We start from the raw sequence: 10499 nt of genomic DNA, 5'->3' as shown, positions 1-10499 counted from the left end.
CTGAACCTATAGCTCTACAACCCTTATCTGCACTTTGTTCTGGATCAGACTAAGCAGCCAGTGACCAATACAAAGAAGGAAATGCCATCAATTTTTATTCTCCTCAATGAGGTCAATATAAGTAAAGCCTGGAGGGGAGAACTGACTTCGAGTAGAAGCAATATGGTTCCTCTCCCAGTTCAAAGTGCTGTACATATATAACCCCCAATTTTCTACTTACCACATAAATTAACTGGAAAACTTGGAGATACGAATGTTTCCATAGAAGATGTCAGCACTGGCAAGAAACAAAGCACAGTTTTCAGCATATCATAGCTATCAGTAACTGAATTTAATCAATGCTGCTGTTGGCAGCATTGATTTTTTAGCACTTTATGCCTCTTTATGTGGATGAAAGGCTATTGCTCTTACCTGGATATACTATAACATCAGATGTGGCATTTTCAAGAACAAAGTTAAATATCTGCTGAGGAGGACCTGCAAAGCCTGGATTCTCTTGGTACCCTGTCATACCGAGTGGTAGGCACTCTGAGGTCAAAGGTTCTGACAATCCTGAAATGAGTGCAGAATAATTACTCTTCTGTTTTTAGAGCTTTATAAGAAAGAAAAAGCTTTCTAAAAGCTAATTATCCTTTTTGGCCACTTCTAGGCAAAGCTTCCCTGTGGAGAATTCATAGGATCACATAAGGTCCATAGAATCCATTAAAGAAAAAACACTTACAAGGTATGATGAGCATGAAATACAAGGGATTACCCAGCTTTTAGGAGTCACTGCTTTTCATAGTCTAAAGAGAAATTCTATCATTATAAGGAAAAGTGCTTCGGGCAAAGTCTGTAAATGTATAGCCAGAGATCCAGAAAAGAGAAAATGTGTAAATAGTATGTATCTGCATTAATTTTACCTTCCTATGAACTACATCCTTCCCACATAACTGCACATCATGCAAGCTGTACAAGCATCCTCCCTCTCAACCCACACTGGGAACGTTTTTTGATGATTCAGTGCTTGCAATTTAATCAGCCATAGCTCTGAGTTTCTGTAGGTGGGACAGAATTTCTTCTGCTACTTTATGCTGTTTCGGCTTGCTTCAGGTACTTCAAGGCTTCCAACTTACACACTGCTGTTGGTTCCATACCAGCACAGATTTAGCAGAGAAAGGTCTTGAACTGGGCCTTTGTCATTAGCTCTTCTCAGTGTACCATGAGCACCCTCTGCTACGCAGCATGGCCCAGACCAGGTGGCTACACAGCCCATCAGTGAGATTACTGCTCAGCTTTTATGAGCTAAATCACAGCCTAGATTTTGCTCTACTGTTGCAAATGTAATTATCCCTCAGTCCTTTACAAACCTCTGGGTGAAAAAGAAATTGGAACTAAGTTAAAGCTTATTAGCAAAAATTTTGTGACTTCCTGTTCTTAAGACAAGTAATTACTTAGATTAGCATATAGTAAATAACTGTTCTCTTATAACCTGCACCACTTAAATGAAAGATTAATTTTATTTCATTAGGGGCAATTCCCTTGAATATTTTTCAATCTTTTAGTGAGTGCCACACTTTTAAGTGCTTGACTGAAACAGCTGCCATACCCGTTTTTTCTGCCACTGCTCATAATCAATGTCAAGATTTATAAGAGTTTTCCCCTTGTGTAAATCAGCCTGTGCACAAGTGCACACCTACAGCTGTACTCTACATACCAGAAATTATGAAGCTTCTTTCCAGTCCATGGGCAGCAGGAACAGAAAAGGACATGTGCTGGTTAGTTAGGGAGGTGCAGCTCACGGGATGGCTGTTGAAAGGCATAGCAAAGAAACTGCCATCCCCTGCAGACACTGCAGGGACTTCCACTTTAAAATAAAACAGCAAAACAAAAGGAAAAAAGTTGTCTCATTGGTAGAAGTTAAAGGAACCAAAGAAGAGGTCTCAGTAAATACGATAAACCACTTGATTCTGATCAGCTGTGTTTTGATTTTCCAAAAGCAAGAACAATTTACAATAGCTTTCTGGAAAGTATTTAGCTTTCAAAATCTAAAATGTATTTATTAAATTCTGTAGTAGATCACTTTTTCTTCTCAGTAGTTCACTGTTTAAATTTTCTTTTTCTTCATCTTTCCTGGTCAGTCTTATTTCTAGATGTACATGATCTTACACATGGATGATTGACAGATAAGACATAACAAGGTCTTACACTAGCTGTACCAATTTTCCAGGCACAGTTTGTTGTCTCAATATTGCACAAGAGTAGAGAGGCCCAAGAGCAATAAACTGGGGACCTTGACTCCCTACTTAGACACTACAGTGCTTGTAAGGACAACTAGTGTGTGTTAAGTGTCTCCCAAAGAATGGTCACAAACACTAGAGTTTTTAAAGATGCATCTTGTCTGCAGCACATTTTTCCCTCCAAGAACAGGACAAATGGGGAGAGAGACTTGTGCATTGTACAATTTCATCTGCCTACCAAAAGATTCTTACAAATCAAGTAAGACACACTTGCTTATTTGAATTAGTCTGCTAGTTTCCTTGGTTTTGCCACACCCCTGTTCTCAGAACTGGATTTGCTTTTTCCTTCCCTCTCCTATCTAGCTGCAACAAGTAAGTCTGTATTTCATCACTTTCTGTGGTCTGATGTTTTTATCAGGAGCTACAAACCTTTCTGGGGTATGTGCCACTATTTCATTCGATTCCTTTGGAAGAATATAATCCTTGGCTTACTACTTTGAACTCTAATACACATTATTCTCTTTACTGTAAGTAGTCTTACACCTCTGAAGAGCTGCTGCATTTGCTTTTGCAGGATCATACTGTGACACTTGTGACAGGTTAAACAAACCCCTGAATTTGTCAAGTAGCTCATCTTTTTGTCATTTGGATTTTTTCTACCCAGTACTTATACTGAATTATGTTTATGTTCCTTCCTCAGCACCTTCATTGGGTCAAGGACAGTAGAGAAACCTTCTCTTCTCCTATTCTAAGGACTTCCAGCAAAAGGATAGGTGCAGCTTTACAAAGCACCTGTTAGCTCTGTAATGATACTTCCCACTGGAATGCAGGTTCTGGAGGGTGAGGCATTTGGAACTGATGTGCCATTTCCTTATGGTAAACTATTATTGTTGGTGTGGCAGAAAGGGCTTTTAAAAGTGCCAAATCAGTAAAGGAACTTAAGCAAATAGAAAGTACTTTTAATGGGTACTAACTGCCAGGAACTTCACCTGTGTCTAAATAGCTACAACTAGCAGGCACCAGTTCAGTAAAAACTCTGATAACCTTCCCAGAGCTAGCAAACATATTTTTTCACAGCTAATTCTGCTCAATCCTCCCTCATCACTCCCTCAGAACTCCACAAGAACACTGAAAAACCAGCTTGGGTCACAGTCATGGTGCACATGTATGTTCTCTATGACTTTCATGCAGTCTATGCCAGTTCCTTACCTGAATTGTGCTGAGGTGCAGTCCCAAGATCCAAGCACTCTGGATGAATCTCTAGATTACACACTGGTTTGGCTGCCCTGCCTGACATGTACATGGCCCCTAGGGTTTGATACAGTCAGAGTTCCCCTTAGGAGGCTTGTGAGGTGTGCTGGCATACAATGAGTAATAGGTCCATTCAAAACACAATATAAAATAGTCACAACTGGTTGCTCTCACATGGATTTTGGAAGAGTATTTTGCTGGTTTAGCTCTGCCTGAAATATCCCTTTAGGCTACATTTGGGTAAGCAGCAGTTTACAGCTAAGGAACAAGTTCTAGCCTGCCTGCTGGCCCCAGGTGTTGTCTTGTAGATGGTCAAACAATGTGCAAAACCCAGAAATTTCCCTTTCTCCCTTTCTTTTTTTGGTTTAAAGGACTTTACAGCATGGACTGGGCCAAGAAATCATCTCTTCACAGTTATTATTTCCACTAGGATGTTTCCCTGGATTTTTGGATGATGTCACACTTGGAACGAAGAGGATCAAACCCAGGACATGCGGAGCATGATGGGTAACATGACTCAGCTCATAGCTTTGCATTTCCTGGGTTTGATCCTCTTTGTTCCAAGTCAGACATCTTCCAAAAATCCAGTGAAAAAAAAGGCGTACTTGATAAAATTTACAAAATTTGGCGCTGACCCACTTCTCCACTATTTTGCTTTCTTCTCTCATGTGGATTTAGGAAAGCTCAACTATGCCTTTGCTGATGTTAAGCAAGTAATTTTCCTATCACCTGGCAGGAACATGTACTTTTGAAGCATAAGGATCCAACTTTTCCTAGGCTACCATGTAACTGATGCTAAGATGCACAATTTAATATCTGCAGATAAGAGGACATAGATTTGTTATATCATGAATTAATCAGAGGAATATAAAAATGTGATTTTTGCAGAAGCATGAAAATGCATGATGATCAAAATCACCAAATCTATGAGAGCAAACCTTTTCTAGAAGTTAGTTACAATACCTAACAGAGGATGATATTTTGAAACATGAGACAATATATGTTTAATAGCCTTTTCCTATTCAGCCAGTGACTTACCAATTTTCTTATATTTGGGTTCTGAAGCATCACAGTAACTCTCTGCAGAGCCTAAGAAGGCTGAAAAATAGAAAGGTCATAGTAAGTGACAAAATTTTGGTAATTTTAAGTTTACCCCATGAAACTTATTTTAACTTTTTAAAATAGAAGGGGGTGTTATCAGTTTCAATTCAGCTGTTTCAGAACTGTACAGGTCTAGTGTATAAAAATGAATGTGAAAAGCCTCATGTTATTTCACTCTGACTGTGAAGTTTTAATTAGGCTGTAGATTTTTGTGCCAAAGATTTTTGCTGTTGTTCCTGCTATTAAAGAGGCAATTGTTCAGCCAATGCTTGCTAAGCTACAGATACACTGAAAACAAAGTCAACACTGTCATGAGGATGACAAATATGCAAAGAAATATAACGTTTAATGTTATGTTACAGGACAACAAATTCTGCGAACTGTAAATTCTACGCTTGGAAGAGCTGCTTTCAGTTCCAGCCCATGAGTGTGAACAAAGACAGAGGAAGCACATGTGGTGTCAGTGAAGAACTGCATGACAAGTGCATTGGGGCTCTGCTAAAGCCAAGGGGTTGTAATGCAAGTTTAGAACTCGGGCACAAAGCCTTTCAAATCTCACTGTTTTACACTTACTTCGTTTAAGACATGTCTGCATCTTTATGTCAGGAAATTTCTCAGTGTTTTCAGCAGCAATGTCATCCAAAATAAGGTTCCCTGCTAAAAACATGAAATATGGCCAAATGTAAATGTTTGTTCTCCTAAAAAATTACAGAGAGAAGTAAAAACAAGAGAAACACACCAACAGAAAGCAAAGATGAGATATGCTCCAAATAAAAACCAAATCATGCAATAAAAGATGTATCCAGGTCCATATGATTTTAGAAAGCCCACAGAGCTCAGAATGCAACTTTTTCACCCTGTGTTAATTTCTGAACTGCAAACTATTAATCTACTGCTATAAATTCAGTGGCTAATAAAACATAACTACTTCTCAATGCTCTAATGATGAGCAAAGGATAAAAAATCGCAGCTGTACCACAGTGTGATCTCAGTACTACTCAATTTATGTACTAAAGGGATTAGATCCTTTAAGAGACAGAGTTCTAAAAAGATTTCATACCCTGTGTTGCAAGAACTGTGAAGTTATCCATACCATACTTTTACTGGAAAATACTTAAGTACTAATATTGTATCCTGTTTTTTTCTAAAACAAATAAAAATATTGCCATTAAGTGCAAAACCCCCCCAAATTTTAAACACACCAGGGAGCAGTACAAATCATTTGAAAAGCCATGTGAGCTTCCTGCAGCCAGAATTATTCTAAGGAAGGACTGACCTTTGGTAAATTAATCCAAATTATTTTGCTCAAACATAAAACAGGCTATACAGATATTCTGTGAATCTTCTGACTCTATGGATTTTTCAACAGCCACCTATTGATATATCTGTTCTGGAATAGCAAATAGCTGTATTTGTGCTGTTATCAAAACAACAATTTGGTACCACAAGCTAAGCAATGTCTCTGGTAAAGGATGGATGAAGGACTGATTTATTACATATAAAAATATAATATATATATAAAATATATTTTCTATATATATATTACAGCATTGATGTACTGATCAGGGTGAGAAGTAAAACTTGACACGCTTCCTCAGGCAGTTCTGTGCATCCTGGACAGAAATCAGTGTGTGTGAACTGTATTTATACACATGCAAAGTGTTCTGGGAACTTCTGTGTATCATCCCTGTTGTGCTCAGAGTAAGTGTGATGCTACTTGAGGGTATTACTGCACTGGACAATTAAGCTGTGCATATTCTATGGCTATGGTGACATGATCAGTAGCTTGGTCAGAGACAAAACTGCCATCTTTGAGAAAGGCCTGCAAAAATGCATAAAATCCTCAGTTTTCTAAGGAAAACCTGGGACACTGTACCCAGAGGGAAAAAAGAAGATACCAGATATATAGAAACTTTACTTGTGTTCAAACTGGGGGGATGAAGCACATGTCAGCCAGAACATTATCATGGAGAAAATAAGTCTTTGCCGTATTGATCTTACCAAAAATGTCTTCGACCTGCTTCTCCTGCTGATCCTTGAGCACATATTCTACTAATTCAGCTAGCAACAAAGGAAAAAAAAAAGGGGAACACAGTAATGATACAGTAAACGTCACAGCAAAACTCTTGTATTCTTATTCTCATTAACAGAACTCTGCAGTGTAAGTAAAATTGAAGAGTTAAATTAAGTTTTTCTTGTAACTTGTTGTTCAGGAAATAAAGATCACAAGAAAGGAGAAGTTGAGACAGGAAATGTTAAGCAAAAGGAGACATTAATAGAGAGATTTTCCCCCAACAACCACAAACTACTGTTAATCAGTTTCCCCACAACGCACAGGTTCAGGTACTCTAAATTAGATCTACCATGCATGAGGGAAAGGCTACTTGAGTAAATGCCATGGCTTCAGATGGAGAGTAGAATTTGTAAGAAATCGCTATAACAAGTGATTGTAAAATAATTATTTAAAAAACAACAATTGCTTTCATACCTATTTTAGCATATGCATCTGTGGTGTTGGAACAGGGGTACAACGCATCTCCATTTTCACATGGGAAATCCACATTATTTAACTGTTCATAGCTGCTGGCATCAACTTCAAGATCTAGAGTTAAAAAGGAATATGCACTGTCTCAGTGAATGCCATAACCAAGCAGTAAAAAAGCCAGATAGCAGGACATGCAGAACAAGCAGATTTGTTACTTCAGCAGAAGGCTTTGGCTTTTCATTGTATGTTGGCTAAGGAGGAACAGAACTGAATTCTCGGTAATTCATGGTCTCCTAGAAGTCAGCACTTTTCTTTTGCTAAATTCTGAGACCTTCTCTCTCCTAGTAAATAAAATACTTCCTGAATCCATTCTATGACAATAAAGCCCAGACCCATGCAGTCTATTAAACCTTCTTATCCTTCAGGATATGGTGGTATCATCCAGATCCCCTGTTCAGAACAATGCTGTGTCCATTCTAATCCCTGAAATGCATTGCAAATTGCCTGTGAAGCTGCTAGTTGGCCAAGGCTAAAATCTTGCCAGGAACCATGCTAACACCTTCACAGCAGAGATGCCCAGCTTACAGTAACTGGTGTCATGTCCTGATGATGTTTGATTTACCTACATCATCTCCGACATTGCTAAGGCTAAAAAGTATTCCAACCAGTGAAACACCTGTGATAGCACAAGAGTCAGTGCTTGACCCCGAATTCATCCTACTTTCAGTCTCTGAGCAAGTGGAGCAAGTCACTGAGCAAGAGTAAAAAACACTCTTGCAGCTGTTTTTAACAGTCAGAAGCTGAGAGGGAAAAGCCCAACCTGGGAAATGATCAATCACAAAGATGATTCCAGATTCTGGTGCTCAGTTCTCCACTGATTTGCCTGTGTGCCTACTGGCACTGGTCACTCATGAAAGACACAATGCTCCAATTTGGTAACATTTTCCACCTATTTGGGAGCTATGAGACTTCATATCTGACATGCATCAGTTCTTCTCCTCTCATTGCCACTCTCAATCCACGGTCTAGCTCATTTGTTTAAAATAAGCTCAGCTAATTCACCATACCACAGATATACTTTCATACTTTTAAAATAGTACTCAGGGAGAGCAGAAAGTCCGCAAAGTCAGGAGCACAAAGTTTAAGAGCCAGGGCAATCTTCTGATCTGATTATCTGTAGAAACTGAAGTGCAAGAAATTATCACCTTTACACCCTGGCCCTTCTGCTGTCTCCTCTTCATAAAAATCATAAAATCACTGTGCCCGCAAGAGCTGGAAAATGGCATCTGGTAATGCAAGTCCATTGTTTTGGTGCCTTAGGATCTCAGAAGGCAATGAAATGCTGTTTGCTTGTGGACTGTCTTCATCACAAACTCATCTAAAAGTCTCTGTTTTGCAGAACTTTTGGCTTCAAGCCACAGAGGTGTTGACAATTACACTTAGCCAGCTTATGACAGGAACATTTTCAAATAAAATACTTTCAGGAATGATATCCAAATGAAAGACATTGTCATGCCCTGATGAGTGACAGTACAGTGTGTTTTCTTAGACTGACTGAGCAGGATGCTATAAATATGTACAGTTTAAAAACATGATAGTTTCTGGAAGCAGTCATTGTATGTACAGACACAAAAGTTACCATATCCTGACATCAAGTGCCTGTAGAATTTAACTCAGTCACCATGACAAACTGCCATTACATGGCTTTGTAGCTGAGAGGAGACGGCAATAACTTACAGCATGAGGACTAAACCAATCAAGCATTTTTTAGTGTTTTACTAACCGGTAGAGAAGTCACCTTCTTCGTCTCCGGATGGCTTAGGATCAAGGAAAGCACACAGATGCAAGGGATCGATATCACTGTGCAGTAAATCAAGGTAGCCATTTTCAGGCACAAATACTGAATCCATGGTTTGTCTTTGTCTGAAATGAAATTACACAGCAGTTAGCTATGACACAGCCACAGCTTTTGTCAGTCAAAACAAGTCCTGCGCTGTGGTTTTCTGTTGGCAAGACAGATCCTGAAGCTGGAGAGCTGGCATTTCTTGCCAAGACCTGCATTGAATTATAACCCTGAGCTACTTACAGATCCAGAGACAGCCTGCAGTGAGACTCACCTATCTTTTACTCCAGTGAGAGGAGTGGGATACTGCAGTCTGACCACCTGGACCAAAAGTGCCAAGTATTGAACAAGTGGCAACCCCTGTATATCTTATCAGGATGTAAATGATACACAAATCCAGCAGGTAACAAGGAAATTAGAAGACTACAGTGAATATGAGGGAAGAATCCAGAAGCTACATTTCTTGATAAAGTTTATCTTTTCCTCCACATCATTGTAAATTCCCTTCTATTATCTTCCAGTTACTGCAACAGACACTAGAATCAGTTCAAACATTCCTCCTGGATATTCCACAAGTATAGAATAAAACTACATGTTACTTATTCATCATCTTTATCCAATTATTTCAAACCCAGTTATTGGCTCTTCAGTATTTACAGATCACTGGTGTGAATGCCACCTGGGCTGGTGATCCAAATGACTCACTCCACCATAATGCTGAAATGTCAGGATGAAAAGAAAACCCAGTAAATTTTTCAGACTATATCTTGTTGAAATAGGTATCCACACACCACAACCATGGAAAGTTTCAGCTTGGCATCAAGTACGATATTTTGCAATGAAGAATATCTAATAAATGGCTCTCAAATACTCTGCCCTTAGCAGAATGCCACTGATGTCCCTGGTTGCATCTGTCTCTGTTCCTGAGGTGTGCAAACATGGAGCAACTGCTGTACCATGAAACCTACCTGCAACATGGTAAAAGAGAAATACAGCTAACACTACAGCTGTGATGAAAGAAGGCAGAGCAGACCTCATCACACAGTACCATGTGCTCATAAACTCATCTTCATTCCTCTTACCCCTCTCTGGGGTTGTCCCTCTGAACAGCTGGGAAATGGATATTTCTGCATTTTGCTGCAGAAAATGCCAAAATCTAGAGCCAGAAGTGTGAAAAGCAGGTGAACATGGTGTGCTTCCATGAGTAGAAATAGCCTGCACTAAGATAGCTCTCCTTTTTCATGTTTTATGGCCTCACTACATTACCAAGATTACAAAAATTTGGTATTATTGCCTGACATGCTATAAATGGAAAGCAGAAATTGAGAAACCTGCATAAGAACCAAGAATGAGGTTACAAACACACCAGATTAAACTTTCAGTTTGTTGCAACACTTTGTTTTGCGCCTCCCGTTTTTTGAATTAAGAGACAAATTAAACAGGGCCTTTCAGAATGCTGAGTCTCCAACTGTGTGAATAAAGCTGTTGAAGAATAAGCCAATACAATTTTGGGGTTAGAGTCAGAGAAGAAATTGGGCAGAAGGCTTAAGGGGAATGCAAGACAGCCAAATCTATCATTCCAAGGTCAGTGATTGCCAAA

The 10499-nt window shown here is 39.2% G+C and overlaps 1 protein-coding gene across 1 annotated transcript in view; it reads right to left on the bottom strand.

Annotated features, from left to right (window-relative positions):
- The window catches only part of CIITA (class II major histocompatibility complex transactivator), a 30558-nt gene that overhangs the window by 13982 nt on the left and 6077 nt on the right, over positions 1–10499 (bottom strand). The window contains exons 3-10 of the mRNA XM_017734253.1: positions 8840–8979; positions 7060–7173; positions 6573–6632; positions 5145–5228; positions 4509–4568; positions 1697–1846; positions 412–552; positions 221–277 (exon numbers count right to left, since the gene is read on the bottom strand). Of these exons, the coding sequence (XP_017589742.1) occupies positions 221–277; positions 412–552; positions 1697–1846; positions 4509–4568; positions 5145–5228; positions 6573–6632; positions 7060–7173; positions 8840–8979 (806 nt within the window). The remainder of the gene's footprint in view (positions 1–220; positions 278–411; positions 553–1696; positions 1847–4508; positions 4569–5144; positions 5229–6572; positions 6633–7059; positions 7174–8839; positions 8980–10499) is intronic.

Source organism: Corvus brachyrhynchos, unplaced genomic scaffold (genome assembly GCF_000691975.1).
Source record: "Corvus brachyrhynchos isolate BGI_N302 unplaced genomic scaffold, ASM69197v1 scaffold5, whole genome shotgun sequence".
Lineage (NCBI taxonomy): Eukaryota > Metazoa > Chordata > Aves > Passeriformes > Corvidae > Corvus > Corvus brachyrhynchos.
The sequence above is the reverse complement of the archived record's forward strand: the minus strand, read 5'-3'. Positions and strand labels throughout refer to the sequence as shown.